The 27,668-nt window shown below is 36.3% G+C and overlaps 1 protein-coding gene across 4 annotated transcripts in view; it reads left to right on the top strand.

Moving 5' to 3' along the window:
* Positions 1–27,668, top strand: part of GLRA2 (glycine receptor, alpha 2) — a 171,455-nt gene that overhangs the window by 17,671 nt on the left and 126,116 nt on the right. For 2 of the 4 annotated variants that reach the window (XM_014544312.1, XM_005871879.2), the window contains 2 exons: positions 19,416–19,483; positions 27,270–27,493. In XM_014544312.1, coding sequence (XP_014399798.1) covers positions 19,416–19,483; positions 27,270–27,493 — 292 coding nt within the window. Of the gene's footprint in view, positions 1–19,252; positions 19,321–19,415; positions 19,484–27,269; positions 27,494–27,668 lie in introns of all 4 variants that reach the window. The other 2 variants (XM_014544313.1, XM_005871878.2) reach the window with 1 other exon arrangement.

Genomic DNA, 27,668 nt, shown 5'->3' with positions numbered 1-27,668 from the left:
GTGTGTATATATACTCCTGTGTGTGTGTGTAAACTTCGTTATTGCTTGTTCTCTCCCCACACTTTCTTTGAGTTTGTTTTTTTTTAAATAAGCAAGTATGATTTTTTTCTTCCTCTTTCTTATTCCAGGGTCCTAGGAAAATATACAAAACAAAGTAGGGGGTGAGAAAATATGAAAGGTACTTAATGGCTGATGACCCATGTCATTTATTTCATACAACGGATGAAGACACATTGATGATGACGCCACTGTATATTCTGTATCAAACTAGTCCTTTATTTGTAGCATTGCTTCATGATATCCACAAAATTTGTTTTCAAATTTTCTTTTATATAGTCTGGGTGCCTTACTCAGATTCCTTGTTATCATTTGCTTCTGATATCACTGCTGCTTCTCCATTTCTAGAAGGCAGAGAGTGGCATTAGATATCGGGGGTGGGGAGATGGCTTTGCTGAATCTTTAGTTATAGAAGTCATGGAATACAAGAGGATAACATTTTCTCTAGGATTACAAGATTTGCTTTCAAAATGAAATACATAGTATCTTCCAAAAATATAAAAATTTAAGAACAGATCCTCCTGTTTGAAAGGAAGTGCTACATAGGCTCAATGCCATGTTTTATGAATAGGAAGCCCTGGCACCAAAACTTGCATTTCAGGAGGCTTTCTTATAGATAAAATACCATTTTGCTTGTTGCCATAGCTTGATAGCAACAAGTTGCTATGCTATTCAGGTTTTCCCCCCTGAAACATCCCCATTTCATTTACAGGAGTTAGTGACCACTCTGTGACCAGCGGCATACTTGACTAGATCCTTGCCAAACGAATCCTATATTATCAGACATTTTCTCTAGCTACCAAAAATAGGAGAAATTACTCACCGTCTTGGCTATCTGTTCCCTTTATTTCCCCTAAACACCTACATTTCCAATATTCACTTTTGTTTATCGTGCACATATGCCTCATTTAAGCTCATCCTTTATTCAAAATTTCTGAGCAATATTCCCCCTGAAAATCCAGCAGGAGGCTTCCCGTTCCATAGATCTCCTGGTGCCAAACAAGTTTATAACATGCAAGGCTTTCAGCAAAGTGTATAAATTTGTAACTTGGGGAAAATATCCCAAAGCCCATTACAGAGCAGGATTTCCTCAGCGAGAGAACAGACTATCTCAAGGAAAAAATTCCACACTTCCACCTGTCAACCAGACTCTGCAAATAACATGCTTACACACACGTTTTTTATTTCCTGCTTAATTTTGAAACTGGGTTTGCATAGGGCCCATGGGTAAAAAACCTTTCATAGTCACCACTCATCCCAACTGAGTTTAAGAGGTATCAATTGTATAGTTAACAAAAATATGCCTTGGGTGAAGGAATCTTAGTGGAGCTCTGTGGAAATGGGTTGACATGTGAAACTTCCATGATTGAGTTATGAGTACTTTATCATGGGAACTTTCTCATCCCTCAATACATTGAAAGAACAGAATTATTGCATAAGACTCTGGAACTAACAATATGTGCCATAATCAACTGTGCATAGGTAAAGTTTCAAGTGAGGAGGTATCCCTTCAGCGTCTAACTTCTCATATATATGTCAGAATAAATTATGTGTTTCAGCAATTGAGCAAAGCAATTGAGAGTGTTAAATAAAAGTGCCCATCAGTGACATCATGCAATATGCCATATAAATTGCAGAATGACACCTTTGAAAAAAAGTTATTCACTTCTGAGGGGTGAGGTGGCAGGTGCAAAGAAGGCAAAGAAATATAGAGAGGATAATAAATAGATCCCAAAGGAAAGCTAAGATCAGAAATAAACTCCTATACTTTTTTTAGAAAATACATAGTGCAGCTGCTCTGGGGTGCCTGATTGGCTATATCTTTATCCGAATGCACAGGAAGAGCAAGCTGAGCTGTCACCCAAGGGAGTGCAGAGCTCAAAATACTAGTATCTTTGTCGTTCTAGGCCTCTCATGACTCTTGAAACTCTCCTGGGACTTCTCATCACTTTCTGATAAAGTTCACACACCTGCAAATAGCTTACAAGGGCCTTGGTGATTAGGTTTTTTACTATATCTGTCTGAGATTGGGTTTCTCAGAAGCAGACCCGGTGTGCAAGTGATTTATTAAGGATAAGTGAGCAGAGGAGGCATATAAGAGAGTGAAAAAAATCAGACAAGGACAAGAAAGCCCAGTAAGGGTATGATCTCAAGAAAAGTTCAAAGGGGTGGGTTCCACCTTAATCCCTCAGGGGAACTCTGGAATGTAAGCCACATCCCAGAATTGTCCTGACTGGAAACAAGAAAGTTGGTTTTTCAGATTGCCCTCTGTCAGTTATTGGGTAAAGACTACCCTCAGGGTTTGGGTAGGTGGGTGGAAGAGTAAATTCTCAGATGCTTCTATCTCTCCATGTGGGCAAAGTGAGCTCCAGTAGCCCCAGAACTGTCCTCTGTGAAAGACTGTAGGTGTGGCTATTGGAAGCAAAAGCACACTGAGGTGAGAGGCACAAATTGGTAAATGAGATCCCAGGAATCTGAGTGGTGCACCAGTACCGTCCACATTAATATCAGCATTCCACTTCTCTAGCCATGCCCTCCCACTCTGTTCCAGCCTCAACGCCCTGTTTCTTGTTTCTCAAGCCATTTACTTCACCATACCTGCCTTCCTACCAGCCTAATGCCTACTCATCCTACAGAACTCAGCATCAATATTATTTTGTCTAGAAAGCCTCTTTTAAACTATTAGGTCCATCCTCTCCTATATCCTCAGTCTACAATCTCTCTTGAGATCGGCAGCTTCTCTGTCTCTTTCCCTCCTAGATTAGTTCAAGGAGGCCAGAGGCAGGGGTTATCTCATTATTCATTGTACCTCCAACATCTGACAATAGACAACCAATAAACATCTATCAAGTGAATAGAAAAATGTATAATACTAATAGTTTTTCACTTTTATTGAGAAATAATTGACATATATCACTGTATACATTAAGGTGTACAGCATGATGGTTTGAATCATATACTAGCATATGTTGTGCAATGATTACCACAGTAACTTCAGTTAACATCCATCTTCTCATAAAATACAATGAAAAGAAGGAAAAAATGTCCTTGTGAGGATAATTCTTACATTTATCCCTTTAAAAACTTTTCTATACAGCATATGGCAGTGTTAGCTATAGTCATGTTATATATTACTAGAGGCCTGGTGCACAAAATTCGTGCACTCAGGGCGGGGGTCCTACAGCCCAGCCTGCGCCCTTTCACAGGCCGGGAGCCCTCAGGGGATGTCTGACCACCAGGCCTAAGCTGTCAGTTGGACATCCTTAGTGCTGCCGCAGAGGTGGGAGAGGCTCTCGCCACAGCCGCTGCGCTTGCCAGCCGTGAGCCCGGCTTCTGGCTAAGCAGTGCTCCCCCTGTGGGAGTGCACTGACCACCAGGGGACAGCTCCTGTGTTGAGCATCTGCCCCCTGATGGTCAGTGTGTGTCATAGTGACTGGTCGTTCTGCAGTTTGGTTGATTTGCATATTAGCCTTTTATTATATAGGATATCCTCAGTATTTATTTATCTTATAACTTGAAGTTTGTACCTTTTGACCACCCACACCAATTCTCCTTCCCCCTTCACCTCTGGTAACCACATGTCTAATCTATTTTTGCATGAGTTTGAGGTGTTGTTGTTTTTTTTAATTCCACATATAAGTAAGATCATACAGCGTTTGTCTTTTTTTGTCTGACTTATTTCACTTATACTAATGCCTTCAAAGTTCATCCATGTTGTCATAATTTTATGGCTGAATAATATTCAAATAAATATAACTTTATTCCCATGTTATTAGGTCTTACATTTAAATCTTTAATACATTTTTGAGCTAATTTTTGTGAATGGTGTAAGATATGGGTCCAATTCTATTCTTTTACATGTGACTAACTATTCCAGCACCATTTATTGGAAAGTCACTTTTCTCCATTGCGTATTCTTGGTTCCTCTGTCAAATATTAGTTGACTGTATATGTATGGGTTTATTTCTGGGCCTTTAATTCTGTTCCATCGGTCTATTTGTCTGCTTTTATGCTAGTAACATACTGTTTTGATGACTAAAGCTTTATAGTATAGGTTGAAATCAGGAAGTATGATGCCTCCAGCATTATTCTTCTTTCTCAGGATTTATTTGGCTATTTGTGGTCTTTTGTGGCTCCATTTAAATTTTGAAGTGTTTTTCATATTTCTGTAAAAAATGTCATTTGAATCTTGATAGGGACTGCATTGAATCTATAGATGAATTTTGGTAGTATTGACATTCTAACAATATTCTTCCAATCCATGATCATGGGATAAATTTCCATTTATTTGTGTCTTCTTTGATTTATTTCATCAACGTCTTATAGTTTTCAGAGTTTATCTTCTTAAATTTTTCATGTTTTTATTGTTTATGCTATTTTAAATGGGTTCGATTTCTTTACTTCTTATTCAAGAAATTCATTGTTAGTGTTTAGAAGAAGTCCGACTGATTTTGTATGTTAATTTTATATAATACTAATATTTAAATCCCAGGATTTGTACTAATGCAAAGGTGGATATGAGCAACTGAAATAAGAAATAAATTATCTGCTAATACTTGCTAGTCTTTTAAAACGCATGAAGTCTTTTCCCATGTGTTATCTCATTTGACTCTATCCATTCCTCAGAATGGAAAACAGTTGCAATTTTGTTTATCATTCTTGTTATTTAGGGGAAAGAAAAAGTTACTTTTCTGACAGACAAGGCTTAGACCAACAATACCTTTTCATTTAGAGAATGATGACAAGGACACTCATTCTTGATCTCCAATACCTTAGTGAATGCATTTTTTAAATATGACTGTTCCCCTTTTCTATGACAGGGTGAGTCTAGTTTATCTTTGAAGTCCCAGGTTTTTGTGCACTTTCTGTCTTTGTAGAAGCTCAATGAATGTTTAATGCTGAGTGAGTGGATTTATTTGGGATAACTTTCCATTTATTTGTGTCTTCTTTATTTTTTCTTTATTTTTTCAAATATATTTTTATTGATTTCAGAGAGGAAGGGAGAGAGAGATAAAAACATCAATGATGAGAGAAAACCATTGATCAGCTGCCTCTGGCATGCCCTCTACTGAGGATTGAGCCCACAACCTGGGCATGTGCCCTGACTGGGAATCAAACCGTGACCTCCTGGTTCATAGGTCTATGCTCAATCACTGAGCCATGCCAGCCAGGCTGTGTCTTCTTTTATATGTAGACATATATCAACCATTTAATATGCATATGGCACTGTAGTAGGCACCAAGTAGAGGAGAATTTTTAAAAATTGTTAATGTATGAGCATTCTAACCTTCAAACCCTTCTATCCCCCTCCTTCTAGTTTACCACCATTCTAGGGCCAACACTGCATACATAAAAGCTTTATATTCTATTTCCAATACTGAAGAGATCACGGGGACAGACAGTAGTGAAGGAAAGAAGAAGGGATACAGTGAGTGACTGCTACTTTCATGGGTTACACAGTCTGTGATTTTGCTTCTAACTAATGGTATTTTGTAGTCATTTTTTTCATTTTCTTTCAGTACAAATTTCTGATATATTTAAATATATTCCAGGAAAATGCTGACTGTGACATACCAAAAGCATGCTTTCCATCTGGCATTTTCTCTAATCCTATAGTCTACTTCCTAGTGCAGTTTACTATCTGGGCTCTGTAATGTTTTCATTCAGTAATCTCAGTCATTGGGCCTAGTGAGAGAAAAGGCTAAGTCAGAGGCCTGAAGTCTGCAATTTGATTCTCTTTATGATTACTTTACAACACATATGAAAAAGCCCAGCTTGAGAAGTGAACAGGGGAGGTAAGATTTTGAGTGCTGCTTGCTGGGGCAGGGTTCTTTAAGAACCAAGGAAACTACTCTCTGAAATAATATATGTGGTCTTTTCTTAAGCAAAGGAAGCACTTGCTGCTTATGAACAAAGTCGAGTTTAATTTGTAGCAATGTACACATTAATCACAAAGTATCTGGAGCAACACTTATGATGTGTCTAACTTGCAGGGACTTAGGGAAGTTGCTGAAAGCAGTACAGATCCTTCCTGTCTTCTAGCAACGTGTTATCTTACTGAACAAATGAAATACCACATAAAAAACAAGTCTGAGCAACACAAGACAATTCTTGTCTAGATAAACCTGGAGCTATGCATGGAATTATGTCACAGAGGCTAGACGTTCTGAGTAAGGGGAGTTGATAATGGCTAAAGTAGAAGGAAGATGTAGAAAATAAGTGAGGACTTGAAGTATGAGTGGGATTTACAGAGACAACGTGTGCCTCATGACATGCCAGGCAACACGTTAAGTGTGTTAAATGTGTGATCTCATTTATTCTCTACAATATTGATAAATACTATTGTTACCAATTCCATTTTTCGGGTCCAGAAACTAATGTTCAGAATCCTTACAGCTGGCACAGCTGTGAGAGGCCAAGCAGCTGGTCAAATCCAGGCTCTGTGGTGCTGGAGCCCACATACCCACTGCACTGTTTGTCCTGGTGACCTAGGCAGGGTATGAGTGCCCGTGTATGTAAGTGCCCAGCACATATCACTGAAAGGGGCCTTTTGGAAAGTTAGGCATCAACCCAGCCTACTCCCCAGAAAGAAGATTCTCTTAGGTAGAGTCTCGCCTTATTTTAATTTGGGGGGCTTTCTATCTCCAATACCTGAGAATTAGGGCCATTTCTCACCAAATGACTTTATTTTCTACAATTCTGCTCTATTGTGTTTGGGACAACACACAAAGTTAGAGCCTTCTTTGCTCAGAGGAACAGCTTTACTCAGCTCAGCATCAGAGATCCTGTCACACTCAGATGGAGGTGGTTATATATATTAAAATATAGACATATGATAGTTCCTCCACAACTTTAATAAATCTCCAACAATGAAAACTTTCAGGGAGGTCTCTGAATTTCAGGGAGGATATACAATAAAAAGGGTGATAATGCTGGTTCAACCTTCAATTGCTGACTAAACTTCGGCTAGTGATACATATTTTTTATAAAATAGAGCCATATCTTCCTCCTTCTCTGTATGTAACGAAATACATCAACCTCCCTACAAAGAATATCTCCTCTCTTTTCCTTTTCCCATGAACAATTTGTTGCCATAGTTGCTATATTCCCTTAAAAGGTTTTATTCCTATCGTGTTGCATTATAGTTAATCTAATTTATGTCTTTCTGCCATGACAGATTGTGAATTTATTAAATTCAAGGACCGAATACATTTTGATATTTCCAGTATCTTGCAGGTGCCACTGTCAGTGCCCAGCCCACATCCCCAATTCTTTACCACATCAGTGCATCATTTGACTTTGAAATGCCAGCAGTTGCATTTCTTTGCTTGAGGGCTTTCTCTGATCCAAGCCACTTTATCCACCCTTGTGGCAGACCAGAAGTGAAGATGAATTAATGGCCCTTAAAAATACTCTCATCGAATGACTGATGGGAGTTGATGTAAAATACCCCAGCTCCTTCTTCCTTTGGGCAGAATAGCTCAGAAGGTGTCTTCCAGAGTTGCCCATGGGATAAAGCTTCATTTGTCCCCAGGAGATAATGAACTTGCTAAAGCACCTTTTCTTGGTTTCCTTCCTTACTGTCTCTGTTCCCCACTTCCCAACTAGTGTATGGCTCACTTTCCTAATAAAATACTTTCACTTGAATCCTTGACTCGAAGGTAATCCAAACTAAGAAGTCCAATAAATGTCCTTCTAATTAAACGGATGCATCATGTAACATGAGATAAGAGACATGAAAACACTATGCTACAATAGTGCTAGAGGCCTATCAGTCAATTCTGAGCCCATGTAAACACAATGAGCATCCTGATTTCAGGGTTTCCCTCTGCAGTAGGGCAGCGGCTGTCCTAGTTGTTAGAGAAGAGTGTATGTCAAGAACTCTAGCTTCTATTTTTAGATCTCTTTCTGAAATAGAAAACCTCTGTTTCCTTACCGTGCAATAGTGACCTTCCTACCCTCACAGAAATGGTGCAGAATGGCTAATGAGAAAACAAGTCCCCATTTGTGGAAGCCACAGAGGAACAGAGAAGGGAAAGTGAGAGCTGTGGTACAATTCATTGGCAGATATGGTGCTCTCTGATCTCTTTTGTCAGCAAAACAGCAAGTGCTGAGTTGCCTGGCAGTGCAATGGCCTTCAACAGGATTTAGGTCTCCAAGCTTCCAAAGCCTGGTTCTGAGTCTAACACTTCCAAAGGGTAATAATTTCTTTAAAAAATCCTAACATTAAAATAAAATTTTCTTTAAAAAAATAAAGGTAAAATCATGACTCTCATGCAGATATAACATGAAAACATATTAACGATTTTGGTTAATTAATCAATGAGTGATCCAGGCAGATGGTATAACCAGTTCAAAAGAACATCCCAAAACAGACACATTTATAGATCAAGAATATTGAAATGAATGCTCAAATGGAGGCAAACTAGTCTCTTCCACAGTGGGGGAGGGAAGCCACTTGAACCTTGACAGGACAGGACAGAATTTGCAAGAATAAGCAAAAGATATTTTACATTTCTATCAATTATGCAATTTATAGAGTTGTGATATAGCTCCATTAGAATCACAGTCAAATAACATGGAAAGGTGTACTATAAACAATGCATAGTTTTCCATTGAAGTACAATTATTTTCTATACTCTTGATTGTTAGATTTAATAACACAATTCTTTGCCAATAAGAAGAATATCATTTTTTTTCTAGAGCCTATTTATACTTTTAAAATACAGGTCTTTTTCTTAACATTCTGAGCAGAGGTGAGAGTGATAAAATGTAGGGCAGAGATATGTGTTTGAGAAAAGTACATCTGATCATTAAATTAAAGGGGAAATCTCAAGGTTTAGGAGGAAGATCCTTCCTTGAAAGGGGAAGGAGATGGGAAGAGAAAAGAAATAGATGATATTTCGCACGCACTATCACATCCAGTCCTCCCAATGAACCTGAGAGTTAGGTGAAGATATTACTTCTTTTATAGTTGAGGAAAGTGGAGCCCAGAGTGATTAAATAACCTACAGAGGGTCACACAAAGAGTACATAGCACAGCCAGGATTTAAATCCAGTTCTAACTCTGAAGTTTATTACTTTTTCCATTATTCCATGCCCTGCTGGTCAGAGATGATGTCAGGGGGGAGAGAAACAGTAAAGAAGTTTCCCAACCCTCTCTGCAAAGAGGACAACTCAGTAGCGGTTTCAAAGGGCCATGTTGCAATGCTGCTCATTGGTGATTGTCCTGTTTTTTGTCACAATTTTATCATTCTGTTGATAAATAGAATTCACTTCTGATTTCACAGGCTTAAATGAGACACTTGATTTACATGAACAACCTTTTGAAAAAACTATCCTTTGAACTTGCAGGGATGGAGCCTAACTGATGGGGTTAGAATGCCCTGTATTTCTAGTTGCTCTGAAATGAAATGGAAATGCACAGATTTCTTTGGATGCCACTGGCATTTCTTTACCCAAGGAGGCTTATATCCTGATCAATAAGATTCACTGAGTTTTTATTGAACGTCTACTATGTGCTTAGTAATATACTGAGATGCCTTGGGAAACATTACAGTGAATCAGATCTGAACCATACCCTGTCTAGAAAATACTAGAAAAGATTAGACACATTTGAAAAATTTATTATAATATAACATGAAAAGAGTTATGGGGCTATAATAGTGCCAAGAAAGATGATATTCAAGTTGGGAGAATTATGGAAAAATTCACTGAGTAGGTATCATTTGAACTGGACTTTGAAAGATGAGAATATTTGAACATGGAAACATATGTATATATGTGTGGATTGCACCTAATTCCATTATTATAAACCCCAATACAGCATAGTTCCTTCTCTAAAAATTTTTAATGGAAAAAATATTTTCAATTTATCAGAACCTAACAAGTTGATGAACCTGCTATTCATTTTGCAATGTAGTAGATGATTCAATTAATATGAGAAAAAGTTATCTTCAATTCTATTTTTGTTACTTCCTAAAATGAAAGGAAATATCATTTGAGTTCATTAGAAATTCTCAGATCTCTTCATTTCAAAAGTAATTCCAAATGACATTTAAAATTGTCTTCTTCTAAGGTCAAATGGGCCTCTATTTATTATCTCCTCCAACTCCAAGAGAGCAAGAATCTTATGTTTTCCAGCATTTCTCCATCTGATGACATTTTATTATAGCACAAATAGAAATATATGTAGATTACCCTTATAAATTGCTCCCAACATGAAGGTTTCCATTTAGTCTGAGATCTTTAAAATGGGAAATGAACCTTGTCACCACAAGCAAAGTGCCCTACATCTCCCAGAACATAAACTGCACACTTTAAGGTTACTATAATCTTGCAAAGAACAAAAAAGCAGCTGTTCACCTGTATTAGAAAGAACCTTAACAAAAAGGTCCTCTCCATGATGTTTGCTTGGGTACACACTTTTCCTTTCATTTGAAATTTCTTATAGAATGACTCAAGGGCTTTATAGCAAATTGTCCTTAATGCCTGTTTTTTTTAATATTTACTCCCCCAACTCATTATATCATTATAAACTAGAGGCCCAGTGCACAAGATTTGTGCATGGGTAGGGTTCCCAAGCCTGGCCAGCGATCAGGGCTGATTTGTGGGGCGATTGGGGGCCCCCGCTGGCACCTGCCTTGGATGGCCTGGGGCCTGCAGCCTGGGGGCAGCTCCTGTGTTGAGTGTCTGCCCCCTGATGCATGTCATAGTGACCGGTCATTCCATCGTTTGGTCGATTTGCATATTAGGCTTTTATTATATAGGATGATAATTAGAAGATAAAGAATATACCAGGTATATAATGGGTAGTCAATAAATGTTTGTTGATTTAATGAATGACTGAAGATTTATAAGATGGAAATGCACAGAATTCTGCAAATACTTGCAAAGAGGAAGCAAACAAAAATTTTTAATAAACAAATCCAACAAGTGAATATAAGTTTAATAATACTGCCACGTTTTCTTCACCCAAAGTATGTTTAAAATTTGTTATTTTATTTCTTTATTCTAATTTTTTTGTTACTGCTCATCTGAGGATACTTTTTCCATTGACTTTTAGAGAGAGTGGCAAGGAGGGAGAGGAAGGAAGGGAGAGAGAGGAAGAGAGAGAGAGAAAGAGAGAGAGAGATCGATTGGTGCTTCCCACATACACCCCAACTAAGGCCAGGGATCAAACCTGCAACCCAGGTACATGCCCTTAACCGGGAATTGAACCTGCAACCCTTCAGTGCAAGGGCCAATGCTCTAACCATTGTGCACCACCGGCCAGGGCTAAATATTTTTAAAATCTACATTCTTTGTTGAATTAAATGTTTTAATATTTAATATGATATTAATAATTTGTTTGGTTGAGCACAACAATCTAAAGCTCATTTAACTATTACATAACATGTGATCTGTGTTGAATAACCTTTCTGCTCATCCTGTCATTTTTACCTTATTTTTATAGTTTAGTGATTCTCCACCAGGGGTGATATTTTTTCTCCCAGGGGACATTTGGCAATGCCTGCACACATTTTTGGTTGTCATAACAGAGACCCTGGGAGGTGGGGTGTTACTGGCAACTAGTGAGTAGATACCAAGGAACATCCTACCATGCATGGGACAAGCTCCCACAACAAAGAATGATTTGGCCCAAAATGCTAATATTCCCAAGGTTGAGAAACCCTATTTTAAATAAAGAAGCCAGCAGCAGTGATCTCAAACCCACAATGTTACACAGTTGTTCAGATACGAAGAATGTTTATGCATCATGCCTGGAAGCAAGAAAGTTATAAAAGGTGGTTTGATCCTGCTAAAACATTCTACAGAGCTTGGAACAAAACAGTGTTTACAGAAAGAAGAGAAAGGAAGTTGGATGAGATGGGCATTATTTCAGTAAAGAGTAGTATAGAAAATGTTGGGAGATCTAAGCTAATATCAACATTTCAGTTTATTCTATATTAAAATGTGTTTAATGATGTACTTCCTACATAGGCCTATTTTGATAATCCAATGAAGTTTTAATAATGATAGTGGTACTACTACTATTACTATAGAGAAACTATACTTTATTGAGCAACTGTTATGGGCTTTCCATACATCACTACTAATTCTCACAATTAGCATCAAGTTAAGCACCATAATTGTCATTCTACAGAAGAACTAACAGACTCAGAGTTTCTGTAAACTGTTTAAAGTTCACAGGTGGCAATAAGCAGAACTAGTGGCAAAAAAACAAGACAGACTGGTAGTTGCCCTATTTCAGATACATCTTTGAATAGTGTGACACATGTCCAGGTTTTCCCAGGACAGTCCTGGTTTTTATGCTGGGTGTTTCTGTGTAATTATTAATAGCACCTACTTTCTTTCATAAAAGTGATTCTCCTATATGAGATAATGGTACCTACCTAATCCCTTCTCTTTAAATCCTGAATAAATCTATAACATGCAAAGATAAAACTTACCAGCATTCTCAAAGCCCTCTGATATGGATCTGGTCTGCGTATATCTGTCCATTCACTCATCCTTATGTGATAGCAGTTGACAACTGGTAACCATTAGTAGGAAGGACTCACAGAGCCTGCCATTTGGTTCTCCTTGCTTAAGCTACCTTAAAAGCTAACTAATTGCTTTGTCTGGCAATTTCATCAATTTATCACCATGACTGATCCAACGCAAATTGTTTGCTTGACAATCTCACCAGGCTGTGGGAATCAATAAATGCCCAATTTCTTTATTCCTCTGAATATTTTGCTCTTTGCACAGACCTGGATGTCAGCAACCAAACTGAATGTTGTAGGACTGGTAAAACCATTTTGACCTTGTGCTGGGGAAGAAGAATCAATTACTTTTAATTCATTTGTGGTGAATTTTCAAGAAGATTAATATAATTCAGTGGGTTATTTTGTGTAACTATTTCTAATTACCATCATGCCATTAAAAAAACACAGCAAATTTCTCCATTCTTTCAGATTATGTGCCTCAAATCACTCCTCACAAAGGGAGTATCATGATGAAAAGCCATTCCCTCCCCTTGCAATCCTCCAAGGCTCTCTCTTTCATGGGCATCAAAGCACCAGGCAACATAGAAAGCCATAATAAGAAACAGTACTTCCCCATGTTCATATAGCAAGACTCTGACCTTTAACTACATATCTTCTTGCTTCCTCTATGTGCTTTATTTTCCCCTTTATCACTTGAGTTAATGGCAAGAAGTTTTCCTCTAGACAAAAATCTTATGCCAAAGGAAATTTAATTTCTGTATAATTCAAGCACATATATTTCATATTCCATTCCCATCCAATGGCCCCATACTAAAGCAATTGTAGTACTTGAGGACATGTTAAATTATTTACAAGAAATAAAATTCAAAATGAAAATGCCATTCTTGTCTATTTATGGCAAGAGAGGAAAAAAGTAACATTTTCATCTTAGAAATGAAAGAATTTCCTCTGCTGTCATCTTTTGCCTTAAAATGATGTTGGATAATAACATTAACTGAGGCAAAACTAACGATTAGTGACTATTTTTTTGGTATTATACATGATCCCCTATTTTTCCCTTATGCTTATTTTTCATCTTTGCTGCAGCCCTCTTTTCATATGTTTTCCAGCTTTATTGAAATATAATTGACATATAACAATGTGTAAGTTTAAGGTATATAACGCGTTGATGAATACACTTATATGTTGCAAAATAACTACCACCCTAGCATTAATATTACAAAATAATTAACACTGTAGTATTAGCTAACACCTCCATCACATCATATAGTTATTTCTTTTTGTGGTGAGAACATTTAATATCTATTCACTTAGCAACTTTCAAGTATACAATGCAGGATTGTTAACTATAGTCACCATAACTTATTCATCTTGTACCCTTTGACCAACATCTCCCCATTTCCCTTATCCCCCACTGCTCCACTTTCTGTTTCTACCAGTTCAGCTTTTTTAGATTCCACAAATAGGTGTTATCATGCAATATTTGTGGCGTTTTTACTTGCCCTTGTCCCATCCTCTCCCAGTAGTGGTTTTGGTTTTGAATCAGTGACAGCCTACATTCTCAGTATGGAACCCTGGCCCTTGGGTCTGAAGGGGGCAGAAACAAAGAATGGCATTAAATATTGATAAAAGGGTCAAATCACTAAGATGATATAACAATTTAAAAAATATATACACCAAACAACAAAGACCCCAAATACATGAAGCAAACTTTGACAAAACTGATGGGATAAATAACACTTCTACAATAATAGTTGAAAACTTTAATACCATTTTCAATAATGAATAGAACTTCTACAGAGATCGGTAAGGAAACAGAGGACGTGAACAATACTATACACCAACTAGATATAACAAATATATACAGAATGTTCTGCGCAATGACAGCAGAATATACATTCTTCTCAAGCACGTGAAACGTTCCCTAGGATAGACCATATATTGGGCTATAAGACAAGTTTTCATCAATTTTTAAAAATTAAAATAATAGAAAGTATTTTTTCCAACCATAATGGAAAGAAGCTAAAAATCAACAATAAAAGGAAACCCAAAAAATTCAAATAATCCATGGACACAGACAATAGTGTGGTGAAAGCCTGAGTGGGACTGGGGAGGAGGGAGTCAGTGGGAGAAATAAATGGGGGCATCTGTAATACTTTTAACAATAAAGATAACTTTTAAAAATATTTGGAAATTAGTGTACTCCTAAATAATCAATGTGTCAAAGAAGAAATTATAAGGGAAATTAGAGATGAATAAAAACAAAGATATAACATACCAAAACTTAAGTGATGCAGTAAATGCAGTGCTCAGAGGGAAATATAAAATGTAAATGCATGAATTGAAAAAGAAGACAGATCTCAAATCAATAACCTAATATTACAACTTGAGGCACTACTTAAAGAAGTGAAAACGAAACCCAAAGTTCTCAGAGAAAGTAAGTAATAAAATTTAGAGTAGAGAAAAATAAAAAGAAAAATAGAAAAGCAATTAGAGAAGTAACAAAACCAAAAGTTGGTTTTTAAAAAAGATTTAAAAAACCCCACAAATCTTTAGCTAGACTAGAGAAAAAAGAGAAGACTAATAAATAACTAAAATCAGAAATTAAATTGGAGACATTACTACTGACCTTACAGAAATAAAAATAATTATAAAGAAGATGTTAAACAAATTAGATAACCTACAGCAGTGATGGCGAACCTTTTGAGCTCGGCGTGTCAGCATTTTGAAAAACCCTAACTTAACTCTGGTGCCGTGTCACATATAGAAATTTTTTGATATTTGCAACCATAGTAAAACAAAGACTTATATTTTTGATATTTATTTTATATATTTAAATGCCATTTAACAAAGAAAAATCAACCAAAAAAATGAGTTCACGTGTCACCTCTGACACGCGTGTCATAGGTTCACCATCACTGACCTAGATGAAACTGTACAAATACCTAGAAACACACAATTACCTAAACTGACTGAAGTTTAAGTGGAAAATTTTAACAGACCTAGAGCAAGAGATTGAATGAGTAATCAAAAATCTTACAACAAAGAAACATTCAGGGCCAGATGTTTTTATTTAAATGAGAATTACCACACATCTTTCTCAAACCTTTCCAATAAATAAAAGAGGATAGAATACTTCCTAACTCATTCTCGGAGGCCCACATTACTCTGATATCAAGCCAGATAAAGACATCAGAAGAAAAGAAAATCACAGACCAATATTTTTATAAATATAGATGCAAAATTCCTCAACAAAATGTTAGCAAAACAAATTCAGCAGCATTAGTAAAAGAATTATACACCATGACCAATTGGGATTTATCCCAGGAATGCAAAGGTGGTTCAATATCATAAAATCAAAGTAATACCCCACAATAATAGAATGAAGGAAAGAAAACACATAATCTCAATTGATACAGAAAAAGCAGTTGACAAAGTCCAATGTCCTTTCACAACAGACAGAAGAAAATTACTCAGAAAACTAGGACTAGAAAGAGACTTATTCGACATGATAAAGAGCATTTATGAAAAATTCAAAGCTAACTACATGACCTGATTTTATGCCATCTACAGAAAGCATACTCAATGGTAAAAGACTAAAAGCTTTCTCCCTTCTTTGTTAAATGGCATTTAAATATATAAAATAAATATCAAAAATATAAGTCTTTGTTTTACTATGGTTGCAAATATCAAAAAATTTCTATATGTGACACGGCACCAGAGTTAAGTTAGGGTTTTTCAAAATGCTGACACGCCGAGCTCAAAAGGTTCGCCATCACTGGCTTAGGATCAGAAACAAGACAGGGAATATCTTGTTTCACTACTGCTATTCAACATTGTATTTGGAACTTTTCTACAGAGCAATTAGACAAGAAAAAGGAATAAAAAGCATCCAAATTTAAAAGGAAGAAGTAAAACTATATTTGCTGGTGACATGATCCTATATATTTTAAATCCCAAATAATCTAAAAGAAAACTACTAGAGCCAACAAATGAATTCAGCAAAATTGCAGCATTTAAGATCAATACACAAAAAATCAGCTGTGTTTTTACACAGCTGCAATGAACAATCTGAAAAAGGAGATTAACAATTCCATTTATAATAGCATCTACAAGAATAAAATACCTAATAATAAATTAAACCAAAGAGGTGAAAGATTTGTAGCTTCTATCATTAAGATCATTCTATTGGCCTCAGATATTTTACTTCTGTACTTAAAAAAAAAGTTTCCCTAAGGTTAGGCAATTTCTGCCTCTTACAAACTCTGTGACCTTAAAAAAATTAACTAACCACCTTTGTGCCTCATTTTTTTTATCTATAAGATGGGGAGCATGGCAACACCTAACTACTGAAGAATTAAATAAGGCATCTACTGACACACAGTGAGGTTTTAATGTGTGTCAACTCTTATTATATGCATGTGCTAATCCCTCATAAAAAAACTTTTTTCTCTTGGTTTTATATCTAAATGCAAATGAACCTTGAGACAATGCCTAAGATTGAAGAAGTCAGATGTAAAGAATAAAATTATCCCAGAAAGTTACAAACCAATGGAAAATGCCATGATTGATGGGTCAGAAGGGAGAGAAGATACTGTGTAATGAATGCAGTGAAGGAAATTGGTTGAAAGTTTCGGTTTGGGGGTTCAGAATGATGAGATGCTGAGTCTCTGATTTTCTAATTACTGTGACATGACTTTAAGCAAGTTACTTAACCTCTCTAACTCCCAGTTCCCACATTTGGAAACATTTACTGGAGCAATAAAACAATTCCTCTTTTGTAAGGATTAAACTCGGCAATTTTAATATGCCTAGTACAGTGTGTCAATATATGGTAGCTTAAAAAAATATTTTGAGTTCAGCAATATACTCACACTGCCATTTACTGGGAAGGATAAAAACCAATGTATGCCCATTAAATGTTTCCAAGTCAGTTGGGGAGGCCAGACAAACAGATACTGTACAGTACAAGACAATACTCCTGTTCAGATGACATTTCTCTTTTCTTGTTTCTTTCCCCATCATTCATTTTCTATATATCTTGCATATAAAAAGTCATGAAAGTTTTCCATCCTGAATTAGACTATCTAAAATAAAAAGGTTTTATTGTAAAAAGAACAAAAATGCAAACACACAATTTCTCATGACTTGCCTCTACCTTGTATAATTCATTTCTTATTAGCAGAAAAAATAGTGTTATAGAATAGAATTTTATGACAAAAAGAGACTCATTTTTATTTTGTTTTGAGTAACCAAAACCCAAAAACAATATCAAGCAGAGTAGGAAGTGACCGTGGAGAAGTCATCTTTGCAGATGCCGAAATAAGGGGAAGGGGATGAACTACAAGACGTGGAGGCTTTAAAACATTTTGGTAATATGGTGGTGTCTGCAAACTTTTTAAAGAAATACATGTTTTATCGGAAAAGTTAGTTATGCTAAGAAGAAAAACAACTTAACACATCTCTTTCACCAAAACTCCTTACTCCTTCTTTTACCAAGGTCCTTGCCTGGGGATTTAAATTAGCTGTTCAGCCCATTTCCTTTCCTCATTTTGAGAACCCAACATGGACTTCAAAGGCATGGTGCTCAAGTGCCACCACCACTGTGTTTTATTAGCCTTTGAAGGAGGCCTCAAGCCAAATTCCTCCTCATTCAGATCCTATCAGCTAATTGAGTAGAGAGCCAACTGGGTGTAGCTTACATCAGGTTGCTGAGCATTTTTTGAGTGAAGACAAACTACCATCAGGAAAAGCAAAGATGGTTCATGGTTTCTTATCTCAGAAAGCATAAGGAAAACTACATGAGGGCAATAAACATATTCCCCAGCAAAAAAATTAAACTGAAAATCATCATAATGATTTATTTATTGTCAAAGAGCAAAGAGTCTGTGGCCATACCTCTCTGAACACACCTGATCTCATCTGATCGCTGAAGCTTAGTAGAGTTTGGCCAGGTTAGTGCTTGGATAGAAGCCAAAGGGGAAGGGAAAAGAGAGCTAGTCCCTGTCTCTTTAAAGAAAAAAAAAGGCTTTGTTCAAAGCACATCTAGCATTAATAAACCGTTGCTTTTACATTGTATTTGCTGAGGCAACAATCTGGACATCAATTGACATCTCTTTTTTTCTTTTCTTAAAATGAGCTAATTTTCTTCATTTTATTTTGTATTTCTGTATGTCATTTTTCTTTGTGGGGGTACCAAGGGATTATAGAAAAATGGGGTAAATTCAGAGGCATGAGAATAATCAAACTAGACCTACTGATTTAAAGGGTGTCATGGGAAAGGAGGTGAACCCTGACCTATGCACAGTTCAAACTACAGCTCCATTTAAACTCATGACCCAGGCTTATTTCATCACCATGGGGTGCTCACTGTTGATGTCTACAGCATTGTTGAGTCTAAGGTGAAAGAAATCCACTTACCCAAAAGGCTATTTTGATAGCAACCATTGACAATGAATTCAGTTTAAGTCTTCAGTTTGTATTTTCCAAGTCCAAAATTCTTCAGGGTAAGTTATCATTGCTTAACTGTCATTATTTAAAATACCAGTGGGAATGCTATCATTATAAACCTCTGGGTAAACATTTTTTTTTGCAATCTCACCATCATTTTAATTTTGTTTACATCTCTAGTCATTTGCACAGATGTTGATGAAGCTGCATTTTTGCTTCAATGTGTATTGCAATATTCTTATTGCGTTCTGCAGGTCCTCCAGTAAACGTTACTTGCAATATTTTTATCAACAGTTTTGGATCAGTCACAGAAACCACTATGGTAAGTGCTACAATGCCACTGGCAAGAGAAAAACTTGACTTGATTATGCCATGAACACAACCTGTCAAATTTTCTATTTATTGTTCAACTTGCAGGGCCTCCTGTAAATGTTACCTGCAACATATTTATCAACAGCTTTGGGTCAGTAGCAGAAACTACAATGGTGAGTGGGACTGAACATTGAAGCCATGGTGTGAAGGAATGGGATATGGGATCTAAGAGCACCACTGTATATTTGTGGGATATTTACTGAGTGCCAATTTCCAAGTTCACTCACCTCTAGAAAGTAATTATTTATACTCTTTTACTTTAGAAAGTCATTAGTCAAGTGTTCATTACTTAAAATTCAATGATCTTTTATCCATCATGCCAAGGAAATTTTGGAAACACTTAATGTTTAGTTAGATTTAGGTAAATTTATCAGTAATAAGCATGGTGTATAGTTAAGGATATTTAAATATTTGCATCTCCAATGTTTCAGAAAAATAAATTTCAAAGTTTGGGAAATATTTTTATATCCATTATTTTTCCTATACTGTAAGTTTTAACATAGTCAGGCCTCATATATGCAATGTTTAAGATATATGCCAAGGGGCTGACTTTACAATAAACACATGCATGCACACATGCACACACACACACATACACACAATTTTGTTGGCAATAGAAAGTAGTCCTGAGTCCATAGAAATTACATGCATAGCTTTTTTTAAAAAATAACATAAATATAAGACTATTTAAAGCTCATCATAATGTACATGCAAACATGTTTTACGTATATGAAAGTGGTTTTAGATGCTTTAAAATTTGCCAGATTCCTTATAGATGTCATGGTTATGGTGTTGCCTTGTCACAGCCTATTTGATCAGTAGCCTTACAGTGCTAGGCTATAGTGTGGAGATTGCTTTTTGAGTGAAATATTATCTTAGTCCCTATACAATTTATTTTATGCCCTAAGTCAATTGGCTGGTTTTAATTTTCATGACTGTAAAATATACAACCATATTATTGGATGAGATAAAAATAAAATATAGTTGAGCTTGATCAAATAGTAATGATGGCTGATATACTAGAAACACTCAAGAAGTGAAATAATGAGCACAATGCCATTGAGATATAAAAAATAATGTTTCCCTGTTTTTATGAATTTTCTCTTTTAGGCTACTAGGATCATGTCTAACAAATTATTGTACTTTTCAGTATCCTTGATGCTAGAAAGAAATAATTTATGTTTTACCATTCCTTTCCACTGGCAAAGTTAGGTATAATCAACCCCACTACCCACTGTAATATTGCTCTGGCACAGCATTGTCCAGAAATGAGACTTATGGGCCTTGACAGAATATAGTGCATAAATAATTTTATCCAAATAAAATAGTGTTGATAGGGTTCTTAAATGACATAATAAAAGTTGAACCTGGAAAGAATAATGAAACTCCGAGCTTGGCATTCAGTCTCTGTCTCTCCCCTCTTGGTTTTATCCTGATAAATCTCCCAGCAGCCCAAATCACTGTCACCAGCTTTACACGATGGCATTCAATGACAATATTTGCACGACCTAATGCTAATTGCATTAATTAGTCTCCTAAGTTGCTTTGATTAAATCTCCTCATTGCATTTTACCCTCAATCAGAAATGCAAATGTGCACCTTTTCGATGCTCATTAATGCAAGAAAAAGCTTACTATTTAAGGAGATGAAAATGGAAACTGTGGAGATCCTTATTTTCCAGAGTCTTTATCAGCTACTGACGGTGTTTAATAAATGGGCTGCTTTGGTGCTTCCTGGTCACTTATTAAGGTGTTCTTTGCCATGTTTCCTATGAGAAAATTTGGAAATCATTGCTCAAGTGTGATATCAACAGCTTGTCTGTTCTGCTGTATGAGATATATTGAATCACATGGTCAGAAGAGTGATGTGTTTTAAGCTTCTATTTTATTTCTTAGCTTTTAATGTAATGACAAACTTCATTTGTTTTTTTTTAAAAAAGCTCATTTATTTTCTTCAATATGTGTGAAGCTAAAAAATGTTTTTGAAACTCTATCATATTTAAATCAAGAATAAATCCCTGTACCACTTAAGGAAGGGACTGGCAAAATTTCTTTCTGTAAAAGGCCATTCCATAAATATTTAAGACTTTGAGGGCCAGGCAGTCTCTCACAACTCAATTCTGCCCTTTTGTCATGAAAGCAGTCATAAACAATAGTAAGCAAATTGGTGTAGCCACACTAAAAAAAATACTTATGAAAACAGGCTATGGCCAATTGCCAACCCCGAATTTAAAGCATCAATATTTAAATATTTAGGTGCTCATAAGAATGTGTGAATTGCTCCACCCTCCAAAGGGTCTTATCTTCCCAAATCCCTAAGGCCTTGCTTGGGAATCTACATGATGTGCCTGAGCTTCCTTTACCAAAACCCAAGATTCTACCACCCATGACTTTACCCACACTTTCAGAAATTGGTCTCAACAAATTGGTCAAAAATGTTAAACAGAACCAGATTCTTCCCTGAGCTGTCTTCTGTTGGAGTGAGAACATCAGACCCTTGGCTTTTGAGCACAGTAATGGATGTGGTCAATGAGGACACTGATTAGTGCTGTTTAAGGGGTAATAGTTTTGCTTTCTCTAAATTTTCTGGAATAAATTTTTACAAGAATACCTCAGAATCTTGAATTTTTAAACATGATTTTCCTCACTCTCACCACACAGCCCCAATAGCATTATTGTAGGATTTAGTTTAGGTGTTTGTTTGTTTCTAAATAAGAGGCAATGATTTTCTGATTAAGAACTCCACATGACTTTCTTTTGGTGCTATCCAGTCTTCCACTTTTATGTTTGATGAAATCCCATAATATGTTTGATGAAATACCAAATAATTGTTAGCACTACCTGCCCACAAAGCACAGGCTTGCTTACAGACGGAATGTGGCCTCTAACTCACTCCTTTGATATGTTAGTGTTGAAGATGTGTGCTCACAGGATAACATATTTGTGTTATTCTAAGAAATATTTTTATGGATAATTATGATGACATACATTACTCCAAAATACATACTTTTGTTCATTGAGAGCCACAGGGATCTGTTGATGGTCATTGCTATTGTGTTAAGAGTATGCAGTGGAACAATTTTTTTGTGGGTTCCAAAAGCCTAGTAAGGGATGTATAATGAGACAGGTTATATAGGGTTTTTGGAATGTCAGTTTACCATTTCCTTTTCTTTCCTCCTACTCTTTAGCTGCTGATGGCAAGTGAATTTACAGGATGGGGAGTGTATTTGCAAACCCCTCTTTCCTGATTTAAAGGCATAGTTTGGGAACATTGATAATGTCAGTAAAGGTCAGGAGGATTTGCATGACATCTGCATGCAACTCTCTCCAGGGATAGGCCATCAGATAATGGAAAAAGCCCAGCCAGTGTAGCTAAGTGGTTGAGTGTCGACCTGTGAATCAGGAGGTCATGGTTTGAGCCCAATCAGGGCACATGCCCGGGTTGCAGGCTGGATTCCCAGTAGGAAGCGTGCTGGAGGTAGCCGATCAATGATTCTCTCTCATCATTTACATTCTGAAATCAATAAAAATATTTTTTTAAAAAGAAAATGGAAAAAGAGAGAGTCCCTTCAAAGCTTTCTAATGACTGCCTGGAAGGATGTGGGTAGACATAGTGTGTTTTAGAACTGTGGGTGCTGGAACACTCACTACCCATGCCACAGCATCAGATCCAGACACCTTCCTCACTGAACAGATTTGGGGAAAGGAAGGAGCAAGAGCTGAAAGTATGCAAAATTTGTCCACTCAGCGAGCATCTTCACAATATGATCTTGTCTCCCCAAAACTCTGCCCCAGAGGAAAAATTCCACATGCTCTGCTGATTACTGTTGCAGGGTAAAGAGTTGTTTTATCTCTGATCTGAAATCATGTTCCTGAGGAACTGGATAAGAGGTAGACAGCTCCTTATAAGAACACATGCTGTGTTGTAACTGCTGAAATGACACTATCCGCTCCCCTTTATTCTATAGCTGCATAAGCAATCCATAAGGAGATGTAACTTATTAGGAATAGCAAGTAACTATATCTTTTATTTTTGATTTTTAAAAGAAGAACTAAGAATCTTCCACAAGCCTGGCATTTTGTTAAACTGAGATATAAGGTGAGCTTAGTCTCTAAATTAACAACACAATGTTAAAGCCTGAATTCATCATAAAGTAACTGCTTCCTCATAATTTTAAATTCAAGGATACTTTCTATATCAAAGCTAGCATAGAATCAAGATCATGAAAACTGTATTACTGTGCAGCCAGAGGTTAAAACCAAAGTGCCACATAGGCACTGTGGGGAATCAACAAAGCATATCTTTGTCTTTGATAACATTATAACATAATTGGATTAAAATGTATATGCATAAAATAGTAAAACAGTAATGGTAAGGTTTAATAAGAGTATGTATAAGGCAGAGTGGCAACCTCTATGTACAAATGCCAGGCTAAATATAATAGTACAAATAATTCAATTTAAGGAAACAATCTTTGTGGCATTGGCACCATATTAGAAGTTACCAGAAAAAGTGAAACTTTAGAAATTCTCAATTTAATAGGAAATAACAGTATGGAATATAGGTACTTGTATTACCTGTGTTAAGAATATAATAAATATTATACGACTTATACAGAGCTTTTGAAAAAATATGTGTATATGTATTTATACACACACACACACACATATATATATGTGTATATATATATATGTGTGTGTGTGTGTGTATATATATATATATATATATATTCATTGCCTAATCCAATATCCAGATTGTCAATAACAGGAAAATAAATTTTAATACAAGAAAATATTTATTTGAAGTAGAATCTGCCTCTGGAGAGAGGTGATGGTGTAAAAGAAAATTCAGACTGCATTTAGGCATGTCTCTCAATATTTACCTCCCTTTAATATTTCATTAAACCTAGAAGGAAAAATAAAGACAAAGAAGACTACAGAACAATATAACTAACTCCTGTAGTTTGGAATGTCATGAGAGAATAGACCTATCTATAAATAAACAGAGATGATGCACAGATAAAGCACACATGTCAAATGTCTACCCTACACTGACAATGATAGAAAACTGAAAAAATTACAGAGGCACAGCCTCAGAAAATATCTCCTTTGGCTATCTACTTCTCTAGGTCCTTTTCTATTCTAATAGGTTTTAAGGGTTGCTATTTATTTTGGAATAGTGTATGTCATCATAAAAAATTGTGGAAAATTTTAATTCCTGTGTATTATAAAGAACAAATACTTCTAAAAGATCTAATAAAGGACTTATTTCACATAATTCCTTTAATTGTGGCATAAAATATATTTTCTACTTTAAGTTTCCAATTATCCTTGTTTACAAATAGGAGGATTAATTTATTTTAAATTAACTGTTAAACATTTTATGGTTCTACTATAGCATAATAGATTCAGTGATCTTTTTAAAGTTCTAATAGGGAGAATCTATTTTATTATTTTCTCTATATATGTAATTAAAAAAAAACAACCACCCAGGAAACACTGGAGAATACTTATGGAAAATACTTTTTAAAAAGATGTTACATTCGCTGTAAAAAAATTACATTGAGATTCTTTTAAAGGTCAATGTTTTCATATTGCATGTTACTAATGTAATTCTCTCTAGAGTCTCTCAATATGCATGTGTAAATGATTCACAGGTTCAAGGGAGAATTGCAACATATCTTGATGATTTTGCTTCCCCATACTTTCTATCTGGCTTCTTATGTCCTCTTGCACGCTAGTATCCTATGATTACTTCCTGGGGACCCCTTCTTGGCTTCATGATGCCCTAAAATATTTAACCCATTCACTTGTTATTTCCAGCTGTCATTACATTATGTATTTAGAGTTTCTCTACCTCCACAATTGGAATTGTTATGGATAACTGGTTCTCACTCTAAGGAAATAAAAGGGGTGGATATCAAACACTGGAGAAGCTCCATTTTTTCCCCTCAGGAAACCTTAAAAAAATCTCACAATTTATGTATTTAGTGCATACTTATATTGGATTATTACATTTTCAATGGCCTTTTAAAAAAATTTCCAAAAATCACACCTTCCATTCTTTACTTATGCAAAACTCCAAAGCTTCCAGTAACTCCTATTGACAATGAAACACAGACCTGGTCAACTCTTTCCAGTTACAATCTTCTGGTCCCTTTGGACAATTCCAAAATACATGATGAGGAAAACTCTGAGGTTCTGCCATTCCTTTGGTTTGATCATTGCGGGAGGGAGCACGTACACAGTGAACACATAGAATGGCATGGAAGTATGGATGGGCCCAAAACAGCACTCTCTTAGGTCTGAGAATTTGCTGCGCAGGCCTGGTATAATCTCAAAAGTCAGTTGATGAAATTTTCCAAGTCAGAAAGTCATTAGGTTGTACAATTTAGAATCTTAAGGTTATTTCTTTTAATACTTCAGCCTTTCCAAATGAGCTGGGATTTGATGACTGATTTTCAGAAGTTAGTAACCATTTGATTATTAGCATTCTTTAGGCCAACTACATTGGGCACACATTTGAAAAACCATCACCTTCGAAATACTCTATCAGCCTGATCATCAGGATGGCTGAATTTGAACAGAAGTCATGAAAATTTGAATAGTTTAGTAATAGGTAGAAGGAACTGAACTGAAACTCTTTTCCATACACTCTGATCTTTATAACTTAAGTCATTTTTTTTCTTTTGGCCCTGAGGGTAATTAACCAAAACTGACCATCCTGAGGTGGCCTCCATTAGACCTGGTAGAGTAACTAACCATCCCAATTTTGCCTGGGACTGAGTGGGTTCCCTGAATATGGGACTTTGGAGGCTAAAACTGGGAAGTTGTCAGTCAAACAAGGACAAGTTCATCACCAGTAGATTGATGTAAACAATTACCAAAAGTCCAGGTACCAAAGGTGTGGAAATAGAGCAAATGAGAATAAAACGGTAAAGGAAAGAAGGAATGAGTATATATCATCCTAAATGGGCACAAGTGGCAGGAATGGACAACTATTAGCTCTAAACCTTAGTCCCACTTGTCTAGGGAATACAGTTGAAACCTATATGGGGTCCACTCTATCAAGCGAAGCAACAGTTTCCATGAACCTCAAGACTTTTGAGTAGAAATCCCCAGAAGAGCAATCACTGCCCCATGCCGATTCATTAGCACAGAAAGAAATTTCCAGACCAAGTGGGAATAACAGGGTGTACCTGAGGCTCCCACGAAGAGCAACACAATTGTTAGAAGGTGCTCAGATGAGAACATGAAAAAGATCTCTGTTTTGATGAAGCATCAAGTTGACTACTATAGATGCCCATTCACATAAGTGCTAAAGTATTTAAGAATTTCAAAAGTAAGTAGCTGTGAGGGAATTTTCTATCAACATGAAACATCTTAATAAATATTTATGTTGATGAGTTAAAGAAATATTGCCCCATCATGTAAGAGTTTTACAATAATATTTTCACTACCAAAAGTACAGAGTGGGCTTGCTTCTGCCCAGAGCATCTGAGCAGAATGAGGAAATAGATCATAGCATTTCTGATTTGGAAAATGAATCAGTTTTATTTGACAATCTGGCATCATAGACTGACGTCTGTACTCATCATTACCTTTTTCTATAGCAAAAACAGCTTGAGTTTATATTATTTTCTCCCTGAATTAGTAATTCAAATGTAAACAATTCAACCAAGTCTACCTGGTTTGGTTGAGTTGCTTTTTTTTTTTTTACTTTGTTCCCACTCCTCATAGAATGGAGTGGTTTATTTTTGACCAGGTATACACAGCCTGCTTTACTCCAAGGGATACACCAACACTGAACCAAATCAGAGAGAAGAGTGAGAGGAAATGTAGATGGACCTCGTGTGCCAGAATGGGTGATAAGTAACACCTTTCCATGGCATTTCTGTAGGATTACCGAGTGAACATTTTTCTGAGACAACAGTGGAATGATTCACGTTTGGCATATAGTGAGTACCCTGATGATTCCCTGGACTTGGATCCATCGATGCTGGATTCCATTTGGAAACCAGATTTGTTCTTTGCCAATGAGAAGGGTGCCAATTTCCACGATGTTACCACTGACAACAAATTGCTTCGGATTTCAAAAAATGGCAAAGTGCTTTACAGTATCAGGTAAGCTTCCTTTGACTGCACCTATTCAGTTCTCCATTTTAAGCCTGGCCTAGAGCTACCTAATTCTGCATGGCAAGACATATGTGAATATTTGACTTTTGTGGTCTCTTGTTTATCTTTTGAATCTTAAAGTTGGTGAGAGGTTCTCATGATCTCAGAAGTGTGGTTCTCTCTA

Source organism: Myotis brandtii, unplaced genomic scaffold (genome assembly GCF_000412655.1).
Source record: "Myotis brandtii unplaced genomic scaffold, ASM41265v1 scaffold359, whole genome shotgun sequence".
NCBI classification, from domain to species: Eukaryota; Metazoa; Chordata; class Mammalia; order Chiroptera; family Vespertilionidae; genus Myotis; species Myotis brandtii.
Note: the sequence above shows the minus strand (reverse complement) of the source record. Positions and strands in the feature narration are given on the sequence as shown.